The following is a 23359-nucleotide window of genomic DNA, read 5'->3' as shown; positions in this document are numbered from 1 at the left end:
CACTGACTGAGCCAGCCAGGCATCCCTCCAAAGGTTTTTTTTTAACGTGGGGAAAAAACTTTTTTTTTTTTTAAGATTTTATTTATTTATTTATGAGAGACACAGAGGCAGAGACATAGGCAGAGGGAGAAGCAGGCTCCCCACGGGGAGCCCCATGCAGGACTCGATCCCAGGACCCCAGAATCACGCCCTGGGCCCAAGGCAGATGCTCTACTGCTAAGCCACCCAGATGTCCCAAGAATACTCTTTCTTAAGCTCATAACTACTAGTCTAGAACTTCACAGGAGTGGGCATCTTTTTTTCCCCAAGATTTTATTTGAGAGAGAGACTGAGAAAGCAGGGGGTGGGGGGAGGAGAGGCAGAGGGAGAAGCAGAGTCCACGCTGAGCAGGGAGCCTGACTTGGGGCTTAATCCCAGGATCCCGGGGTCACAACCTGAGCTGAGGTTAGGCACTTACCTGACTGAGCCCCGCCAGGGACCCCAGGAGTGGGCATCTTGTTCATTGCCTCATCCCAGAACACAGAACAAGGCCAGGCACTTGGTAGGTGTTCGTTCATGTTTGACTCCCCACCATCAGGAGCAGGTTAGAACACAAAGCTCAGCCCTTTTTCATAAAGGGCAAACCTCAAAAATGGTATCAAACCCAATACAGCCATGAGCATGGTTGTGGTTTTACAAAAGCAGCACGGGATTTTTGACCTTAAACTGGAAACCACACAAACTCCAGCCCCAAGTTCCGGGAGAGAAAGCAAACAAGGGTTGCAGCTTCAACACTTGGCCTCACCTCCCTCCTGCAAAGAACTGAATGCTGCGTTGATGTGTGAAAAGAGTTTTATTTCCTTGTGTGAAAGAACATTCCCAGTTGGGCTAGTCAGTCACAGGTGGGCGAGTCCTTCTCACAAAAGACACGGGGGTAGAATAAGTACTTTAAGTTGTACTCGGTTTGGGCTAAGCAGTAAGCAATCTCCTTGTCACACGTGCACAAGAGTTCTTGGCACTTGTTGTCCGCTGGTCCTGAAAGAAGTGGGAAAACTGAGTCAGCAGGGTCTCACAGAGACTTGAGAGTCAACACTAGGGAGGCCAACAAAGTGGGGGGTGGGGGGGGAAATCTGCAGCTACGTGACATTCGACAATTCACAGGATCTCTATCATGGCAACCTCAAGAGGGAGGTGACGTTGGGCCCATTTTACAGAAACCGAAGTGGCCAGAGAAGTGTGTTCAGATGGGGAAAGTCCAAGGTCCACTTGACCTTTTGGCTTCTCTTCCCCATCAACAGTACACGACTCACCCAAGGATCCGTTCAGATACACAGTAGGTGCCTGGGAACCATCCAGAGCTTTTTGGGAGGAGTGCTTGCTCTGCTACTTCCTCACTGGGTGACCTTGCCTAAGGTTTCAGAGCCAAGTCCTCATTGAAAACGGGATACGGGGGCACCTCGGTGGCTCAGTGGTTGAGCCTCTGCCTTTGACTCGGTGTGATCCTGGAGCCCTGGGATCGAGTCCCACATCGGGCTCCCCGCAGAGAGCCTGCTTCTCCCTCTCCCTGTGTCTCTGCTTCTCTCTCTCTGTGTCTCTCATGAATAAATAGGTAAAAGTTTTAAAATAAAATAAAATCCTTAAAAAGAGAGAAACAAAATGGGGGTTACGGAGAAGCCCGAGTGAGAAAGCCCATGTAGAGTGCCCAGCAGGGGCCTGGTAGGGGACATGTACTCTGCCAGTGTTGGCTCCACCTGCATCCCTCTGCCATCTTTCTCCACGTCTCTCCCCCATGCTCCTTCAAGAGTGTGTTCCAGCTTTCCCTTCCAGCCAGAGCCTGCCTCTTAGAGACCCAGAGGCTGCCACTCTAAGGTAAGTCTCCTTCCGCCTTGGTAATCCCACCACCAGAGATGCTCTACTTGAGGTTAGAAAGATGGCGTGGTCTTTAGGCAGTACCAGAACTGGTACTGAAATGCCTGAAACAGCTTGGACATCCTATCTGGCCATGAGGCCCTCTGCCTTTATTTGTGGGCTTGTAATTGTTCACATAATGTATATATCAATCCCACCCACCACGGAAGCATTCCAGATTGCTCCCAGAGACACAGTGAAGCACCAGCTATGGAGCTCACCAGCTCCATCATGGGTGTACAGCTCTGAGCCTCTTGACACATGACTTCAACCCTTCTAGGTGTTTCATCAGCACAGAGATAGGAACAGTACCCACTTCTAAGGGCTGCTGGGAGAACGAAAACACACCCAACACATCATTTTAACCAACAGATAAAAGGCAGGGCATACAGTAGGCACCCAGTTAGATGGAGCTGACCTCCTTTGGCTGCCAGCTACTCTTTAAGGATCCTCTCGTGTTGGAGGGGCACCTGGTGGCTCAGTGGTTGAGCATCTGCCTTCTGCTCAGGCCCTGATCTCAGGGTCCTGGAATCAAGTTCCCCACTGGGCTCCCTGCTCTGAGGGGCGTCTGCTTCTCCCTCTCCTTCTGCCCCTCCTTCCCCACCCCCCACTCATGCTCTCTCTCAAATAAAAATAAAAAACATTTTTTTTCAATGTTCCTTGGAGACCCTCACAGGTGAAGCATGACAGCCAGAGGTTGGCAGCACCAGGAGGGGCGGGGTGACAGGGTATCAATCAGCAAGCAGGAGGCCGGGCACACTCTGGAAATTATCTTTCTAGGCCCTGTCGTTAAGCAGTACAGATTTTTTTTTTTTTAATTCTGCCCTCCATTGCTCTCTTCCTTCCTTTTTTTTAAAAAAAAGATTTTGTTTGTTTATTTATTCATTCATTCATGAGAGGCAGAGACATAGGCAGAGGGAGAAGCAGGCTCCCTACAGGGAGCTCTATGCAGGACTCAATCCCAGGACACTGGGATCATGACCTAAGCCGAAAGCAGATACTGAAGCACAGCCACCCAGCTGCCCCATGAACAGCACAGATTGATCCACATGACTGCACCCAGGGCTTCCCAAACTCAGGCCCGCAGCAGTTCAGCATCATTGCTTTAAATCCCCTCATTTTTAAAAAAGTAAGTTGATTAGTAAATAAATTATAATTTAATCATATTACAGGGTGTTAAATGACACCAAATAAATCCCACAAAAAAATAAAAAAATAAATTCTATATCACTGCCATAAATAGAAAATCAAAATCTTATACCATAAAGAAACTGGTGGAAAAACAAGCAGGAACAAAGAACAGTGGACATAGATTTCTACTAGTAAAGGCTAGTTAGATGCTATTGCCTACCTAAAGGCTATAAACCCCAAATCAGGGCGTCTTGCTTAAAAACGGAGATTAGGGGATCCCTGGGTGGCTCAGAGGTTTAGCGCCTGCCTTCAGCCCAGGGCGTGATCCTGGAGTCCCAGGATCAAGTCCCACTTCGGGCTCCCTGCATGGAGCCTGCTTCTCCCTCTGCCTGTGTCTCTGCCTCTCTGTGTCTCTCATGAATGAGTAAATAAAATCTTTAAAAAAAAAAAAAAAAACAGGGAGATTAGCAAGTGTAAGAGAGGTTTAGCCTCTCCAGCTGTCAGACCACCCCACAACTGACAACTGTCAGACCACCCCACAACTGACGCTTGCTCCTTTCCTGCTTGAAAAAATTAACAGAGGACAGAAAGGGAACATCGTTCTCATTTAACCCTCAGGGCTGTGCCACCAGCACCCCAACCTTCCAGAGGAGAAATCCAAGAAGACTGGGGCCCCAACCAGGCCTCAGGACCTGTCCACAGGAAGGGAACCAGGCACCAAGTCAGTGAGGGCACACTCAACTACTGAGCCACCCACACATCCCATGTTAACACAGGAATTTTAACGACATGAGAAACAGCTTATACTTCAGTAAAACATAAGAGGTACAAAACATAACTGCTATATATCTTTTTTAAATTATGCACTTGAAAAAGGGAAAACACTGGAAGGTAGTTAACCAAGTGCTTGTCTGTATGGTATCTATGGGGGTTTTGTTTGCCATGAAACTTGCATTTTGTAATCTCAGACTTTTCTACTTTGAGCCCTATGAGACTTTGATCATGGAAAAAGCAACCTCAGACGAAATTTGAAGGGTAGCTATTTCGAAGTGTAATTTAAGATGTCTGTTAGATCTGGAACACCTAGGTGGCTCAGCGGTTGAGCATCTGCCTTCGGCTCAGGTCGTGATCCCGGGGTCCTGGGATCGAGTCCCGCATCGGGCTCCCTGCAGGGAGCCTGCGTCTCCCTCTGCCTGTGTCTCTGTCTCTTTCTGTGTCTCTCATGAATAAATAAAATATTTTTTAAAAAATATCTATTAGATTTAAGATATCTATAGCACCGAATGGCAGTGCCAAAAAGAGGTGCCCTGTGGGGGCTTTAGTGGCCTTCCTCCCCACAATCTTTACCAGTTTCCCTCTCTATCCTCTCCCCAGTGTCTATAAACAAACACAACTCACATTTTTTTAAGTGCCCTTGCCATGAAAACTCCCCTTTCAAGAAGAGCCCTCAAGTTCCTTTCTACATAGACATTCTAGAGATGGCTCAAATTCCCAACAGACACAACAGTTCTAGGACTTGATGCTACAGAACCACCACATGGGTGGCACAAGGAGCCACCACGGTCTCTGCAACCAGGGGCCGCAGTTAATGGGGAAGTGGTCAAAATAACGTACATTTGTGTCCCATGGGCGTTGGGCAACGTCTGGAGACACTTTTGGTCATCACAACAGGGAGGGAGGATGCAACTGGAACCAAAATGTCAACAGTATCAAGACTGAGAAATTCTGTCATAGGTTATTATCTTGCTTTATCTTATTTTTTTAAGATTTTACTTATTTGTTCATGAGAGACACAGAGAGAGAGAGGCAGAGACACAGGCAGAGGGAGAGGCATGCTCCCCACTGAGCAGAGGGCTTGATGCGGAACTCGATCCCAGGACCCCGGGATCACACCCTGAGCTGAAGGCAGATGCTCAACCACCGAGCCACCCAGGTACCCCTATCTTTTTTAAAGATTTTAATTTTAAGTGACCCCTACACCTAACTGTAGGGCTCTAACTCACAACCCTGAGATCAAGAGTCACATGCTCTACTGACTGAGCCAGCCAGGCACCCCTTATTATCTTGCTTGAAAAGAATGAGGTCGACCCCTATGTTCCAAGATGTCAAAGACACAATGTTAAGTGAATAAAAATTATAAAAATATATGTAGTATGATCTGATTTCATAGGTATAGGTATGTGTATATATATGTGTGTGTGTATTTAAACACACGCACAAATCTCGTGATCCCTGGTGGATGGAGCATCACTTTCCACATTACAATATTTCTGTAACGTTTGAGTTTTTCACAACAGACCCATGTTAGGTTCGAAGGAGCACAAGCATGCGGGTGAATGGACAGGTAGATAATATATACATTGATATAGATACATAGATAGATGACAAATAAGTGTAAAAATCAATAACAGCAGCCTGGGTGGCTCAGTGGTTTAGCACTGCCTTCGGCCCAGGGCGTGATCCTGGGGACCGGGGATGGAGTCCCACATTGGGCTCCCTGCATAGAGTCTGCTTCTCCCTCTGCCTGTGTCTCTGCTTCTCTCTTTGTGTGTCTCTCATGAATAAATAAATAAAAATCTTTTTAAAAAAAAATCAATAACAGAGCCAGACAGTCCAGGAGTGAGCCCTCTGAACTTCCCAGGGGCTGCCACACAAGAGACCTGGGCACCTGCAAAGCAGCATGACTGTGTGGACTCCTGGGGAGGGAGCCACTGAAGCTCTAAGGTGGCCTTGTGCCCGTGGAACTGGCTATCTAAGGCTGGCTGTCATGGGGACAAATACCCCAACCATCTCCTCTCCTCTCACCCAACCATCTGTATGTCCTCCCCAAGACTATTGCTACAGCCTCATAACCAGTGCCTGGCTTCCATCCTTGCTCCTTCCAGAATATGCTCCATACAGCTCCATACAGCTCCATACAGCCAAAATGGTTCGGTTAAAATACAAATAGGATCATGTCCCTCCTCTTTTTTTTTTTTTTTAAGATTTTATTTATTTATTCATGAGAGACACAGAGAGAGGCAGGGACACAGGCAGAGGGAGAAGCAGGCTCCATGCAGGGAGCCCGACGTGGAACTCAATCCTGGGGTCTCCAGGATCAGGCCCTGGGCTAAAGGGGGCGCTAAACCGCTGAGCCACCCAGGCTGTCCCCCTTCTCTGTTTTTTTTTTTTTTAAATTTAAATTTTTTATTTTATTTTATTTATGGTAGTCACAGAGAGAGAGAGAGAGAGAGGCAGAGACACAGGCAGAGGGAGAAGCAGGCTCCATGCACCGGGAGCCGGATGTGGGATTCGATCCCGGGTCTCCAGGATCGCACCCTGGGCCAAAGGCAGGCGCCAAACCGCTGCGCCACCCAGGGATCCCCCCCTTCTCTGTTTTAAACCCTGGCTCCTCGTCTCAGAGGAATACTTTCAACATTGTGTAGCATCTGGACCCCATCTCTCTGCCATCACCACCTACCACTCTCATCTAAGTGACTCTACTCCAGCCTCGACATCCTCCTTGAGCTTCTCGGACCAGCCAGACATTCATTCCTGCCTCAGGGCCTTTGCACTGGCTGTTCCTACCACCTCTTCCCACAGCTCCTCTCACATTCCCCAGGTCTCTGTTTCAATAGCATCTTATTACTGCTTCTCTGCCCCCCTGGCCATTCCATATAAAAGAGTATCCCTTACCCTGCTCCCCTGCATTGTTTATTGAGGCAAAATGCCAATAGCAAAATTTGCCATTTTAAAGTGCATGAGTCAGTGGTATTTAGTATGTTCACACATTGTGCAACCGTCAGTCCTATCTAGATCCAAAATATTTCTATCTCTCCAAAAGAAACTTCCATATCCATTAAGAAGTCACTCCCCATTACCCCTCGCCTGAGTCCCACTAACCTCTCCTGGCAACCACTAATCTGCTTTCCATCTCTATGGGTTTGCCCATTCTGGACATTTCGTATAAATGGAATCATACATTATGTGACCTTTTGCGTGTGGCTTCTTTCTCTTAGCAAAATCTGCTTAAAAGTCACCCACGTTGTAGCAGGTATGATACTTCACCTGCTTTATTTTCCAACACAGCACTTATAACAACAATCAGCACAGACACTATATATCCCATCCTCCTCCTTTTAAACAACAGAACCTTATTTCTCCATCTTGCCCAAAACCTAGCACAGAGCCTGGCACAGAGTAGATTCTCAACGACATCTGTTGGGAGAAGGACAGGAAAGTCATACTTGCCAATTCTCATACAAAGCCAGCATCTAAATTTTATCATTCTCATTTTATGCGTGAGGAAGGCAGAGCTCAGAGGGATTCAGAGGATACTTGTCCAAGACCACAGCAGTTAGCAGCGGGGGGACCAGGATTCCAGCTCATAATCAGCTGACGCAGCTGCCTTGTGCTCCCACCCTACTCCCTGAGAAAGAGAGTTCTTTCCTTCCTTCCTTCAATTGGAGAGGGTGAAGGGAAGGATGCACACAGAGGGAGAGAGAGAATCTAAGGCAGGCTCCATGCCTAGCATGGAGCCAGACATGGGGCTTGATCTCATGACCCTGAGATCATGACCTGAACCGAAATCAAAAGTCAGATGCTTAACCAACTGAGCCACCCAGGCATCCCAGAAAGTTTCTTTCAAAAGCAAAACTTAGTCTGACTGCTCCATGGCCTCAAGAACACGACAGCATCATGTTAGTCAAGAATAACCAAAACTTAAAAGGAAAAACAGCCCCCAAGGATTAAGCTTAAAATAAAGGTCTGCCAGTAAATATTATTATAGGCTTAAAAACAAATTTTAATATATTTAAGTCAAGCCCATAAATGGAAAATGGGCAACACCTGTAATTAGGTAAACGGCTATGTTCGGAGTATCTCCAAACAGAATAAGAGAATATTTTTAGCCAAAAACAAATGCAGAATAGGTATTTTGGTTCTTTTCATTTGGTTCAGGGAGGGCAGCTCTATAAACAGGCATGGACTCCACCAGTAGACATACCAATAAATATTTTACAGACATCACTTTAACATGCTAAGTGGCAAGCAGAACATGCAGGTCGAAGGGAAACGGGAGAGAACTGTGAGAGATTTCCCAGTGAAGGCCCGTTTCACCTCCTCTCTGCCCACTCTCGGAGGGGGCAGTCCGGGGACAGGGGATGCGCCCAGGAGTGGGCACATGGCCACCACATTAAGCAGGCCACTCCTCTCCCTGAACTTCATTCAGTTTCCTCAACTCTAAATAAGAGGGCTGGACGAGACCAAGTCTGGGACACTTTCAGTCCTAAAAATTCAGCTTTGCTCTTATACCAACCGCTACTTGATGCTAAGGAGATACAGCTGAGAGTCCATGAATATTTTTAAGACCATCCTTCTAGTAACCCCTTCCTTCCCTGCACCTCAGGAGCTGAGAGTTTAATGGAGAGTCATCCCAGATTTCACCATTCTCTCTAATGGAGGTAACAGGGGCCAGAGAGAAGTTCAGATCAAGCGGACAGCTGGAGAAGGAAAGGGAAAGAGGAACAGCCCCTGTCCAACCTGTTTATCGTATTATAGACCCTTTTTTTCACCTTGGCAACACCCATCTTCCAGATAAGGAAACTAAGGCACAGGGAGGTCATTCATCTAGGGCCAAGTGATGGGTACCAAGACCAACAAGGGTACCAAGACTACTCAGTGGGGCAAAGTGAGTCTCTTCAATAAATGGTGCCAGAAGAACTGGATATACACATGCAAAAGAAGGAAGGTGGATCCCTACCTCACACATATACAAACATATACAAACATTAATTCAGAGTCGATCAATGACCTAAACGTAAGAGTTCAAATTATAAAGCTATTAGAAAAAAAGAGGGTAAATCTTTGTGACATAGGATCTGGCAGTGGATTCTTAGAGGCTAACAAAAACTCAATAAAAAACAAAATAGATAATATGGACTTTTTCAAAATTAAGACTTTTATGCATCCAATATGTTATCAATAAAATGCAAAAACAACCTACAAAGTGGAAGAAAATGTTTGAAAATCACATATCTGATAAGGGTCCAGGATCCAGAATATATAAAGAACTCTTATAACTCAATAACAAAGAGACAACCCAATAAAAAATGAGCAAAGAGGCACCTGGTGGGCTCAGTGTGTGACTCTCAGTCTCAGGGTTGTGAGTTCAAGCCCAATGTTGAGTGTAGAGATTACTTAAAAATAAAAACTTTAAAAATAAATAAACAAAATAAAAATGAGCAAAAGACTTGAATAGACATTTCTCCAAAGAAAACATAAGAATGGCTAACAAGCACATGAAAAGACGCTCAATGTCATTAGTCATTACAGAAATGCAAACCAAAACCACGAGATACACTGAGCACCCCCACTAAAAACAGAACAAATGAGAAGATAATAAGCATTGACAAGGCTGTGGAGAAGCTGGGTCCCTCATACACGGCCAATGACAATACGAAGGAGTGCAGCTTCCGTAGAAAAGTTTGGCGGTTCCTCAAAAAGTAAAACAGAGAATTGCCAGATGACCCTGCAATTCCATTCATAGTGATAGACCCCAAAGAAATGAAAACGGGCACTCAAACAAATACTTGTTTATGAATGTTCAGAGCAGCACAATTCGCAGTACTCAGAAGGTGCAAAGAACCCAGTGTCCACCAACAGATGAATGGATAAACAGAATGTGGTCTGTCCCTACGGACGGAATGTTACTCAGCCATAAAAAGGAATGAAGTTCAGCTACGTGCCACAATATGAAATGAACCTTAAAAATATAACGGTAAGTGAAGGAAGACAAACACCAAAGCCACGGATGATATGATTTCATTTATATGAAATTATATACATAATGTATATTATATCAATAGATTTATGGATTCTAATTGTATACATATTCATATATTTAGCATATTGATTAATATGTTACCATATAGTTACATGTTATATATATTTTCTGTATATGTATATATATAAATCTATATATAACATGTTATCTATAATTATATTTTCTATATATTCTAATTATATATAATAGATTCTAATAGATATATATGTCTATTATATAGTATTATATGTTATATATAATTATATACCATTATATATGGTATATATATAACGCTGTGCTGTGCTGGGATTCTCTCCCTCCATCTCTCTCTGCCCCTACCCCCCTCACATGCATGCACCTTCTCTCTCTCTCAACAAAAAAGGAAGTAATGGGACACTGGCTGGCTCACTTGGCGCAGCATATATATATATATAAAATTCTAATTTTATATATAATATATAATATATTCTAATTGTATATATAAATATAATTTTTATATATTTATAAAATATATATTCCTAAACGTGAATAAATTCTAATATATAATATAAATATATATAATTATATATATATAATTCTAATTTTATATATATAAAATATATATATAATTCTAATATATATATAATAGATTCTAGTCTAATTCTAATATATATATATTATATATATATATATATATAAAATTAGAATCAATATAGCCATAGAGATGGAAAGCAAATTGGTGGTTGCCAGGTGCCAGCGGCAGGGGAAATAGGAACTGACTGCCTAGTGGGGTTATTTTGAGGAAAAGGGTAGGGTTGGAAGAAAATCTTTTGGAGCTAGACAGAGGTGGTGGGTGGAGGACACTATAAATGTATTAAATATCACTGAAATTTATGCTATCAATGTTTAATATTTTGTTATGTTTATCTCAATTAAAAATAAGGAGGAAGAAATGGTACAGAACCAGTTTCTGGGTCAGCAGCCTTACCTACGTTGTACGTGTACTATTAGTTCCTATTTTTATTTATTTATTTTTTAAGATTTTATTTTTAAGTAATCTCTACACCCAATATGGGGCTCAGACTCATGACCCCAGATCAAGCGTCACATGCTGCACCAAGTGAGCCAGCCAGTGCCCCATTACTTCCTTTTTTTGAGAGAGAGAGAGAGAGAGGGTGCATGCATGTGAGGGGCGTAGGGGCGGAGAGAGATGGAGGGAATCCCAGCACAGCAGAGCCCTACACGGGGCTCAATCCCACAACCCCGAGATCACGACCAAAATCAAGAGTTGGACGCCCAACCGACTGAGCCACCCAGGGGCCCCTACTTCCTATGTTTAAAAATACATCCAGCTTTTTAATTTGAAAGGAACTCAAATACATGGAAAATACCATCCATCAAAAGGTAATCCTAAAAATAAATGCCTCAGTCCATTTCTTACTGCTTTAAGAGAAAACCAGTAAGGTTGCTTTGAGGGACACTTAACTTTTTTTTTTTTTTAATTTATGATAGTCACACAGAGAGAGAGAGGCAGAGACACAGGCAGAGGGAGAAGCAGGCTCCATGCACCGGGAGCCCGACATGGGATTCGATCCCGGGTCTCCAGGATCACGCCCTGGGCCAAAGGCAGGCGCCAAACTGCTGCGCCACCCAGGGATCCCGACACTTAACATTTTTAACTGCTGTTTTACTTTTCTTCTAACTGCAGAAGCGGCTAGTTGTAAAACGTACAGTGAAGTTAGGATGGATTCTGTTACAATTATCCTCCTTAAATACATGCTGCTTGCGAGTAAAGACAAGATAAATGGGTAGGCAGATAGATAAATAGGAAAAATCTTTTTTAATGAATTTATTTATTTATTCATAAGAGACACAGAGAGGGACAGAGACTCAGGCAGAGGGAGAAGCAGGCGCCCTACAGGGAGCCTGATGTGGGACTCGATCCAGGGACCCCAGGATCACGCCCTGGGCCAAAGGCAGACGCTCAACCACTGAGCCACCCAGGTGCCCCAATAGGAAGAATATTTTTAAGGCAGAATTCAATTGATGAACAGAACTGTTCTTGGATACAAGCCTGCTCTCTCTGTTAAAAAAATAAAATAAAATCAGCAAGTGTTCTAAGGATGTTAAAGCTAAAGTAGCAGTGAACTGAGACTTTCTCCTCCACAAAGTTAGAAGGATTGTAAGAGGGGCACCTGGCTGGCTCAGTCAGGGGAGCGTGTGACTCTTGATTTCATGAGGTGAGTTCGAGCCCCATGGGGATACTGAGGCCCTGACCAATCAGGGCTAGCCCACCATCACAGGATCTGAGTCACTGACTGAGCTGGTGACCACTAGGTCAGGGGCTGCAAACCCACATGTCCACCGGGACAGGCAGTGCTAATAAGTGAAGAAAACATGCATCAAACACAGAAATACTCCTCATTTCGACAAATAAATGGGCTCAGCACTCCCATGTATTTTGTGGAAGCAGTAAGACTCTCAGTCTACCTTCTTTCTACCTGGGTTTGTCAGAAATATCTATTTTCTGAGGTGCCAGTGTGGCTCAGTTGGCTAAGCATCTGCTTCAGCTCAGGTCATGTTCCTGGGGTCCTGGGATCAAGTCCCTGATCAGGCTCCCTGCTCAGTGGGGAGTCTGCATTTTCCCTCTCCCTCGGGCCTTCTCCCTCCCCTCCACTCTTGTTCTCTCTTCTCTCTCAAAAAAACATAATAAAACCTTTAAAAAAAGAGAGAAATATTTATTTTCCATAACCAAATGAAGAGCACAAAGGAAGTGGAATAGGGTAATTGTCACTTGTCCTCACTGGGAGTCTATAGGGCATAGTGAGGACTGGGGCAGATGGGAGAGATTGGCTCTCCCTATAATTGGCAGTCCCTCCAAGCTCCAGCCAATGATTGCTACTGGGTCTGATGCAATTGGAGCCCCCAGTTTTTTGTTTTTTGTTTTGTTTTGTTTTGCCCCCAGTTTTTTTGAAAGGAAAACCAGACATTCAGAAATTCCGATTTTTTAGTGTGACCTATTTTGATTTTTCAAGTATGGGCTCAAACTGCTTTTCTAAACACTGCACAGGTGAAGCCAGACATCTGCAGGACAATCGTGGCTCAGGGACACCAGCTTGCAATACTATTAGCCCTATTTTGAGAGAGGAGGACACAGTGTCCAGAGACAGGAAACGGTTTTCCTGGGGTCCCCAAATGGTAAGTGCCAGAATGTCCCTAGAACGCGGGCTTGTTCTGGCTCAGCCTCAGGGAAGAAGGCCCAGTGTAATGAACACTCATCTTACAGGCTCAGCCAAGTTTCTTCCCACCCCGCCCCCCCCCCACCAACGCATTTACTAGGAGGGGACCCAGACCACAGCCTCTGGTCCCCCTAGTGCAGTACATTTGGGGCGGGAGCCTCAGAATCATGGTGTAGGCAGGTCATCAGACCACGCCAAGCTGGAGCTGGCCTGCATCTCGAGGGGATCCCATGTTTTGATGCCCGTCAGACTAACTTGCAGAGACCAGGCACTTCACCCTCACCCAGCTCAGGCCGTGTATTCCTTTTCTTTCTAAGCTTTGGCTCACGAGTAATTCATGGAGACGTTCTCTTCATAAGAGAAGCGAGGGGCGCCCGGGGGGCTCAGTTGCCTAACTGTCCGCCTTCGGCTCAGGTCATGATCCCGGGCTCCCCATGGAGCCCTGCATCGGGCTCCCTGCTCAGCCGGCAGCTGCTTCTCCTTCCCCCTACTCATGCACACACACACTCTCTCTCTCTCTCTCTCAAATCGATTTTTTAAAAGATTTTATTTATTTATTCATGAGAGATACAGAGAGAGAGGCAGAGACACAGGCAGAGGGAGAAGCAGGCTCCATGCAGGGAGCCTAATGCGGGACTCGATCCTGGGACCCCAGGATCACACCCTGGGCCCAGGTGTCGCTGGCACTCAACGACTGAGCCCCCCAGGCAATCCCCAAAATCGATTTTTTTAATCCAGATTGAAAAAAAATCTTTAAAAGGAGGGAAACATTATAGGAATGTGAACTTGCCTTCCACCACACTGCCCTCAGCCCGATCCTGTCCCTAGTGATGACCACAGCTACCCACAACATGCCACGTATCTCTATTATACCTTTTTCTGAGCTTTGCAAGTGTCTACACGTAGCCATGGAAAGTAAGCAGGCTACTATGTTGCAAGCTTCTCTCCTCCTTCCTTCCTTCCTTCCTTCCTTCCTTCTTCTTTCCTCTTTCCTTTCCTTTCCTTTCCTTTCCTTTCCTTTCCTTTCCTTTCCTTTCCTTTCCTTTCCTTTCCTTTCTTTCCTTCTAGAAATGTGCTTTACCAGACATGTCATTCAGCAGCTTGCTTTTCCACTCAACACCTTCTCGGGCCAGCACAAGGGTCTATCTTATCCATCTCAGCAGGCTGCAGAGTCATCCATAATAAGAAGACATCACAGGTTTATCTACCCACGCCCCACCTGATGGACACTGAGGTCATTTACACCTGGTGTCACTTCGATCTTTTTTAGCTTTTGTCCAGACCAAAGAAATAGGTTTCTCCGTCCCTTTCTGTACGTGCCAGGTGTTACAGATGACTTCTGGTAGATAACCCCAGGGGGCAGCCTCTGGGGCGTTGGGAGCAGTGGTGAGTTCCTGCAGCCAGGATGCCCGGGCCACCCGGGGAGGTAGGTGCGGGCGCTGCTGGGGACTCACCACACAAGATGCTCTGGTTGACACACTGCCAGGGGTAGCGCTCCATCTTGGGTCTGCAGCCAGCCTGCTCGGCACGCATGTAGCAGCAGTCGTGCTGATGACAGCACCTGTGGGTGGCAGACAGGTGGACCAGCAAGTGGGTGCAGGCAAGGATGCCCTCGTGGCCATCCTCCTGTGCTGGGACTATGGGCAAGTGAGGACACGCAGGGAGCCAGCCTCCTCTGGTCCAGGCTTTGTCCCCGAGAATCCCCACCCTGGGAAATCATTTTGCGGAGCCCCAGTGTGTGCTGCTGGGCCCAGTCCCCTGGCCCCCCACTCTCCCCACCCCCGCCACCTGCCTCCTCTGTGTCTCTGAGCTGCAGCCGCACCTGCCGCCTCTCTGGGCGGGGAGTGAGCCGAGCCCTACGTGCCTCCTGCCTCTGCCCAGGGACAGCTTCCTGCCCACCCTCCCTCCCCTGGTCTCAGCCCAAGAACCAGCCTCCGTCCCAAGATGTCATACAGCTCCCGATGTCTCCAGTCTGGTGGTCTCCTGGTTACACCCTCCCATAAAACTAGGTTCCTTCCCTTGGGGGGCAGGTATATAATGAGACTCTCATTTCAGGGAGCAGACTGATGAGCACCTGTCCTCCTCACTGGCCAGAGCTCTGTGGGGACAGGACCATTTCAGAGATGAGGTCAGCCCGATTCTACTCTGCCCTCAAGGAGCCCCCAGTCTAGTGGGGGAGGCAGACAAGCCATCGGACACCACATGCATGGCGAGAAGTGCTGGGACAGAGGAGAGGGGGCTTCCAGGAGCCAGAGGCGGGGCACAGCCAGGCTTCAGGGCGGCCTTCCCGGAGGGGGCGGTGCCTGAGCCTCATCTGGGAGGACAGGGAGGAAGCGGACTATGACTCATGGGAACAGGAGCCTTGGAAGCACGAGACCCAGCAAAGACCTGTCTGTGACGACCAGGTCCTCCGAGCCAGGGAAGAGCCCATCGCATTCTGCCCTCGGCCACCTACCCCTGGCTGTGTGGCAGTGAGTGTCCTTGAGCCTCAGGGGACAGCCCTCATGCCCGCCCCTACAGATAAATGAAAGGAAGTCCCAGAAAGACCCAAACCCACAGCAGGCACTTCTCACCTGGCAGCGGAGCGGAGCGTAGGGATTAGGGGCATCCAGCCAGCCAGGCTGCCCGGGTTTGGATCCCAGCCCCCACCCTTTACTCCCTCGGTGGCCCCAGACAAATTACTTATCTCTCTGGCCTCGGTGTCCTCATCTCTGAAACGGGGTTGTTGTGAGGACTAAGAGGGGTTCTCAGAACAGTTCCTGGTACACAGTAAGTCTGATCAACTTTATGTTACTTTTTCAGGCAAAGTAATTCATCTGATGGCCCGACTGGGGTGCAGCTGGCACCAGGGTCTGTCCCCATTGGAGGTGCCCAGGAAGCCCTCTGCCTGTAAGGTTGTACCACGTGTTGGAATTTTCCTAGTCTAAATAAAAGCTCTCTTGTGGGTATTTCCTTACGTAGGCCTTAACTAAAGGTCCTTAGACCTTATATAGGTCCTCAGACCTTTTAAAGCTGAGCCCAGGTGTGCACTCACCAGTCGATGGTGTCCCGGGGCTGGCCATGGCCACCCAGGCCACAGTAGCAGCCATAGCTTATGTAGGACAGGGGGCTGCGGGTACCAACACAGTTCATGGTCCCTGCCAGTTCTAGAAGCCCACGCCGATGCACATGCGACCTCGGGGAAGCTAGAGGAAAACAGAAACCAGAGGTTGCAGGGCAGGATTTGGAGTTAAGGGCACAGGTCTAAGAAGGGCTTGGATGATGCTGGGTTTGAATCCTGCTTCTCCTACTTCCTGGCTGTGTGACCTTAGAGAACTTACTCAACCTCTCTATGCCTTGGTTTCCTTGTTTATAAAATAGGGAGATAAAGGGAACCTCATTTTATCAAATGAAAGGACATCATGCATGTAAAGCAGCAGGCACATAACAAGCTCTAACAACCTCTAATGTCTTCAAGGCGGCCACGAGAGAGAAAACAAGTCACGGAGCCACAGCATCTGAAAGGTCACACCCCTGGGCCTTTGCACAGGAATGCTCTGATTTCCAATCTCCTGCCCTCATCTACTCCAGATGAAGTCAGATTGCTGGTCCCACGTCAAACGTCTGCCCAGTTGCCGGTGCTAGGCATTGGGTGTCAGAGATGAGCTAAACAGGGTCCCTGCCACCAAGGAGGGCTCCTCTGCAGGGGCTTTCTGTCCCTGGGTCTCCCTCTGCCCCTACCACTCCTCTCCAGACTCTGGATCAGTGCCTTTTGCGTCTTCTCTATTTTCACTGCCCACGCATGGATTCTTCCCGCAGGGAGACCCCGTGGCCTGAGCCCAGCCATTTGTCTCGATCCCCAAGCAGCTCTGACACTCAGCAACGCATAGGAGGTATGACTGGAACCCTGTGTCTCACAGTGAGGAAGAGGAGACCAGGGCAGGAAGGAACGACCCCTATGGTCCCACAGCCCACAGGAACCTGATCTGACTGGGGGGCTCTGAGCCAGGCTTCCACCTCCAAACCAGCCCGCCTTCCCCTTCACCCAATAACACCAAGGGCAGGAGGCCTGCCGGGGTGACACAGCTGAGAGGCGCCAATGTGGCCACTGCCGGGCACCAGGGGCCTCCAAACCCTCTGTTGTGACCTGGGCATCCAATAATCCCAAAGCAACTCCTCTGTCCAGTGAAGGCAGTGAGTCTGCTCTCTGGCATTGGTAAAAACAAACAAACAAACAAACAAAAAACAAACAAACAAAAACAAAAACAAAAATCCCAGAGCACCAGGAAAGAGGGCAAGTGCTTGAACCTCACCTCATACCAACCACCGTGCTCCCTAACTGACAGGCACCTCCTATTGTCAATAGCACAGCCACCTTGTCTTGCAGGTAGCTGTCCTCCCACTGACAGATGGAGAGACTGAGGCCACAGATGCACAGGGCTGGTGAGGCCCAGAGGGGAAACTCACACCAGGGCCTGCCTGATTCCTGGGTGTCCGCTCCAGGACTGAGAGCCAGGCCAGGGCTGTGCATCGCATCTGCCCATCAATGTCTCATCTCTTTTCATCTAAAAATGGGTTTCCATCACCTTGACTTTTTTTGAAGAGTCAGGCCCAAATTAAACCCATTGGGGTTTTTTTTTTGTTTTTTTTTCTCGGTGGATAAAGTACCCTATTTGTGGGGGCAGAGGAAAAATAGAGATGAGTGAGTTAAATAAAAAAACACAGAAACAAGTTTAATTAAAACTTTGCCCACCCCCCCACCCCCACCCCGGTGACAAGTCCTTGCTCTTGCAGAACTGGCCAGGTGCTGCTCCCGGCTGCCACGCGTCTGCCCCAAACCTCCCATGGCTCCCACCACCCTCCAGAGGCTCTGGGGCCTCGCTGCAGCCCAGAGGCCCTGCACGAGCTGGGTCCTCCCACCCCCCGCCCCCATGTCCTCTCTCAACACCCCCATGCAGACCCTGCTCATCATTAACCTCTCCCCTGGCTGAACTTCGGATCACATCCTCTCTGCGCTGCAGATGCCCTCACTCCCTGCTCACCTGTCACCTCCTTCTCTAATCCACCTGGCCCGCAGGGGACCACAAGGGTCCTTATCACACTGTGCTGCTGTTTATGCGAGTGACCCTCCGGGCTGGGAGCTCTTTGAGGGCAGATCTCTGCTGTAGACAGCTCCAGAATCCCTGGCACACAGTGGGCTTCCAGAGAAGGTCCCCTGAGCTCCGGATCCACAGAGCCCTGAGGCACATTCCCAGGCTGAGCATACCTGAGGGGGCCCCAGTCCTAACCCCCTACCCCAAAGCTGTCCCCGGAGGTCCCCCACCCGCACCTGACCACAGTGTGGCAACGTCAGGGTCCTGACACACCCCCCTACAGAGGACCCTGGCTTGGGGCAGATGTCTAGCGCTGAGTTTGGAACCAAGGAAAACACTCCCTGGTGCCAACTTAGGTGAGGCAGGTCATTCTGGGGTCTGTTTGCTCTGTCTGCCCACAACACCCTCTGCTTGGGAGTGCCAAGGCTGTCCAGGCGTGCCGTGGGCCTGAGTGTGTGTGTGTGTGTGTGTGTGTGTCCACATTGGGCTGTCTGGTGTGCCTGAGCTGTGCGTGGGGGGGGGGGGGGCGGTGTGCACCGCCGTGTTCCCTCCCAGGCACCCCTGCCTGTGTCCGTGCATGAACCTGTCCAGAATCCTACACCTGAGAGCCCCGGTGAGGCCTAAGGTGTTGTGCACCCCAGCATCTCCCTGCTTGTGGTGTGTCTGTGTATTTTCCTGTGAGTGGGTGTGTCTGTACGCCCCCCCGGGGGGGGGGAGGCAGGTATTGAGGGGACCTCTTCAAGGGTGATGGCGGGGGGCAGGTGAGACAGCCACCTTCTGCTCTTCCCCTGCCTCTCCCAGGGGTCCCCCTCCCCCTGGGAGGGGCGGACCTTAGACCCCAGAGACAGGTGGGGGGAAGGGTCAGTTCACAGCCCCCAGGCCAGGCGCCTGGAGGGTGCCCCTGGGGCAGGGCTGGGGGACAGGGATCCCGGAAACCTGGCAGGAGCGCGCAGGGGTGCTGAAGAGCTCGCGCGCCCCGGCGGTGGGGTCGGGGGAGGGGGGGAGGCTGATGAGTTGGAGGGTTGCAGGGGGTACCCCGGTTCCTCCGGGGCGCCTGTCCCCGCTCACTCACCGGCGCCGGGCGCGAGCGCGTGTGCCAGGAGCAGCAGCAGCAGCGGCAGCGGCATTGCGGGCGGCCGCGCACAGCGGACCCACCCGACGGCGGCAGGTGCGGGCGCTCTGCGGGCCGCCGCGCTCCGGCCCGCGCCCCAGGCCCGCCGCCCCGCCCCGCCCCGCCCCGCCCCTGCCCCTGCCCCTACCCCTGCCCCCCGCCCCCGCCCCCGCCCCGCCCCCGCCCCGGGCCCGGGCCCGGCCTGCGGGCGGGGCGAGCGCTCCCGGACCTCCGCCGCCGCTCCCAGGGCGCAGTGGGCGCGCGGGCCCGGACGGAGGCGCGGCCCCGGGGAACCGGGAGAGCTGCTGGGGGCGGGGGCGGGGGCGGGGGCGGGCCTGACCCGGAGCCTGCAGGGGCGCTCTGCGGGTGGTCGCACCTGCGGGCCCTCCCCGCGCTCCCTGGATGCCCGGGAGGAAGGCGAGACGGGGCGGGGAGGGCGGACGGAACGGATCTTACACGGTTTAGTTCAGTTCTTTTTTCTTTTTTTTTTTTTTTAAGGTTTTATTTTATTTTAGGGGGGCTCAGCGGTTGAGGGTCTGCCTTTGGCTCAGGTCGTGATCCCGGGGTCCTGGGATCGAGTCCCGCGTCGGGCTCCCCGCATGGAGCCTGCTTCTCCCTCTGCCTGTGTCTCTCCCTCTCTCCCTGCGTTGAATGAACGAACGAATGAATGAAAGAAATCTTTTCCTTTGTTTGAAAGATCTTATTTGGGGGATCCCTGGGTGGCTCAGCGGTTTAGCGCCTGCCTTTGGCCCGGGGCGCGATCCTGGAGTCCTGGGATTGAGTCCCACATCGGGCTCCCTGCATGGAGCCTGCTTCTCCCTCTGCCTGTGTCTCTGCCTCTCTCTCTCTCTCTTCATGTCTATCATGAATAAAAAATAAATAAATCTTTTAAAAAAAGATCTTATTTTATTAAGTAATTTCTACACCCAGTATAGGGCTGGAACCCACAACCCCAGGTTCCAAGAGTCTCTCACTCTACCACCTGAGCCAGCTAGGTGCCCCTTAAACATTTTATTTTATTTTATTTTTTAAGATTCCATTTATCCATTCATGAGAGACACAGAGACAGAGAGAGAGAGAGAGAGGCAGAGACACCGGCAGAGGGAGAAGCAGGCTCCAAGCAGGGAGCCCGATGTGGGACTCGATCCTGGGTCTCCGGGATCACACCCGGGGCCAAAGGCACTGCGAAACGGAACGGCTGAGCCACCCAGGCTGCCCACCCGTTAAACATTTTAAATGCAGGAAGCTTGAGGTTCCTGACACCCCTCGAAATCAACCCTATGGAGCCCCTCCCACCCTCACCACCACACCGCCATATTAGGGAAACTGAGACTCAAGACAGCTGGAATGGTGGAGGACCTGTGGGGGGGGGGGGGGTAGGAGGCTGTAGAGGTGACCCAGCAAAGCCCACACCCCATCCCCTTCTCGACTCAGGTATCTCATCTGCTCCCAGGCCATAAGGCTGTGAGGGTCCCACTGAGGCAGGGGCTATACCGCTGCAGGACCTCCCTATGGAAAAGAGGTGACTCTCCGGCACTTGACACTCCTTTGTCAATGTCCTTTGTCAATGTCCTATGTCCAATGTCCAATGTCCTTTGTCAATGTCATGTCAATGTCATGGTCCTTGGTGCTAGCCCCACCCAATTAGTCAGCAATTTCTGCCCTTCCCATCTCCACAGCTAAGCTCTAATAGAAATAATAGTAAGTAACAAAGGTGTCATGGCTTACCACCAGCTATTGTGTGCTAAAGGCACCAGTCTTGTGATCTCATAACAACCTCAGACCCCAGATGTCCCCAACTCACATGAAGAAAGGAGGATCCAAGAGGCTAAGAACCAAGAATGAGGAGAGCCCAGATTCCAATGCCTTTGGGCATGGTGTTCAATCTCCGTCTGCTTTCTATGAAAGCTGAGGCATGGGGCCATCAAGTTGTCCCACTCTAAGTTCACTGTTTCCCACCCCATCCACCCCCAACCTGGACTGAGCTCCTCAAGACAATTCCTAGATGTCTCCTCTTGAATACCCATCATGGACCTGCCTGACACAGAATAAGTATTCAACTGAGGCTTGCCCACTCAAGGGTGTATGGGTTTCAGACTCTCCAAGACATAGAGTGTAAAGCATTTTCCTTCTTCTAAGAGTCTCCCATGAGCAACATGAAATACAATAACCCATGTAAACCCAGGAGAAATGCTTTTATTTTTGCTCCCAAAGAATTTCCCAATCCATATGCACAGAGGAAAACCCAACCTGTCATGAAAGGTCCATTAAGAAGTCAGAAAAAAAAAATCTGTTCTCAATATTAGAATATTTGTACCCAAACCCCACCACTCTAACTGGCTAGCCTCCATCATCTGCAAGCATCATTTACACAGAATAATCTGTCCTCAATATGTCAGATAGCTAACTGAGGCATTGGGACCATCATCAAAGATACCAATGTCAGGGTGCCTGGGTGGCTCAGTTGGTTAAATACAAAGGTGCCTCTGTTGGATGTGTTGAGGGATAAGGGGATATAACAGAATGGGATGGAGTCAGAAATCAGTTCACTTCCAAAGGCAGAGTTAGGCATACCAATGAACCGGGTGCTGTCCTCAGTCTAACTCACATCTTCAGGTTTCATCGTGGTCTGTTGACAAAGCGTTGCTACAGGTGCTTGGTAAGTAATGATTTCTTCTGCTCTGCGACAGCAGTGGGAATCTTCTATGAGTAGAAGGCAAATAACTCTACACATATAGAGGAGCATCTGAATCTGGGTGCCTTCTCCAGCAAAAGTCAGAACTGTGAATCCTCAGACCAGCACACCCTCGGACCTAGCTATTCCTGGGGAATAGCTCTAAGGAAATAAAATGCTCAGATGAGACATATACACGATGTTAATCACTAATAAAGAGGAAAAACCCAGAAACAACCTAACTTTCCAACAATAAAATGGTAGTCCCGGGTGCCTGGCTGACTTAGTCGGTAGAACATGCAACTCTTGACCTCAGGGTTGTGAGTTCAAGCCCCATGGCAAGCATAAGGCTCAATTTTAAAAGAATTTTTTAAATTAAAATGGTAGTAGAATGGGAGACAGAACATGAGAGACTCCTAATTCTGGGAAATGAACAAGGGGTGGTAGAAAGGGGGTGGGGGTGACTGGGTGACGGGCACTGAGGGGGGCACTTGATGGGATGAGCACTGGGTGTTATTCTATATGTTGGCAAATTGAACACCAATAAAAAAATAAAAAAATAAAAAAATTTAAATGGTAGTAACATTAGGAGACTTTCCTGTAACAGAATATGCATCCATTCTAATAGTGAATGTTTTTGAAAAACATTTAGTGGCCATTTAAAAATACTTTAAAAAGCAGAAAGTTGGGCAGCCCGGGTGGCTCAGCGGTTTAGCATCGCCTTCAACCCAGGGTGTGATCCTGGAGACCCAGGATCGAGCCCCACGTCGGGCTCCCTGCATGGAGCCTGCTTCTCCCTCTGCCTGTGTCTCTGCCCCCCTTTCTCTCTCTCTGTCTCACTTGAATAAATATATAAAATCTTTAATAAAATAAATAAAAAGCAGAATGTTACAGTATTCTCCTACCTTTATAATTAGACTGTACAACTGAGAGAGCCACGTATAAGCAGGTCTTTGCGCACACACCCAACACACATACATACGTGCAGCTCTCTGGAGAGAGAAGGAAAAAGAAAGATAGGAAAGATGAATGAAATGTATCAAAATGTAATACTGATCATCTTTTTTCATTTTAATTCCAGAATCATTAACATATAGTGCTATATAAGTTTCAAGTGTGTAATATAGTGATTCAATAATTCTACACATTTCTCATCTATTCCAGTGCTCATCACATCAGGTGTACTCCTAATCCCCATAATCTATTTCACCCATTCTCCACCTGCCTCCCCACCAGTTTGTTCTCTATATTTAAAAGACTGGGTTTTTGTTGTTGTTTTTTGTCTCTTTTTTCTTTCTTTGTTTGTTTTGTTTCTTAAATTCCCACGTAAGTGAGGTCATATGGTTTTTATCCTTTTCGGACTGACTGATTTCACTTAGCATTATACCCTCTAGCTTCATCCATGTTGTTGCAAATGACAAGACTTCATTCTTTTTTATGGCTGAGTAATATTCCATTGTATAT

At 48.6% G+C, this 23359-nt stretch overlaps 1 protein-coding gene across 1 annotated transcript; it reads right to left on the bottom strand.

Annotated features, from left to right (window-relative positions):
* Positions 1–856: 856 nt before the first annotated feature.
* Positions 857–19295, bottom strand: LOC112923229 (group 10 secretory phospholipase A2-like). The gene is made up of 4 exons (XM_072751513.1): positions 19183–19295; positions 16073–16223; positions 14493–14599; positions 857–1014 (listed from the first exon to the last, which is right to left on the bottom strand). Exons 1-4 carry the CDS (start codon positions 19235–19237, stop codon positions 872–874), a joined length of 456 nt encoding a protein of 151 aa, XP_072607614.1. The 5' UTR covers positions 19238–19295; the 3' UTR covers positions 857–871.
* Positions 19296–23359: the final 4064 nt, after the last annotated feature.

This window comes from Vulpes vulpes, chromosome 3 (genome assembly GCF_048418805.1).
Source record: "Vulpes vulpes isolate BD-2025 chromosome 3, VulVul3, whole genome shotgun sequence".
NCBI lineage: Eukaryota > Metazoa > Chordata > Mammalia > Carnivora > Canidae > Vulpes > Vulpes vulpes.
This window is presented reverse-complemented; position numbering and strand designations above follow the sequence as displayed.

Coding starts and splice junctions, on each gene's coding strand:
- LOC112923229 (XM_072751513.1), bottom strand. CDS start 19,237: ATGCCGCTGCCGCTGCTGCTGCTGCTCCTGGCACACGCGCTCGCGCCC. Junction 14,600..16,072: donor CCCCGGGACACCATCGACTG/GTGAGTGCACAC, acceptor TGCCACCCACAG/GTGCTGTCATCAGCACGACT. Junction 1,015..14,492: donor CAACCAGAGCATCTTGTGTG/GTGAGTCCCCAG, acceptor CACTTCTTTCAG/GACCAGCGGACAACAAGTGC.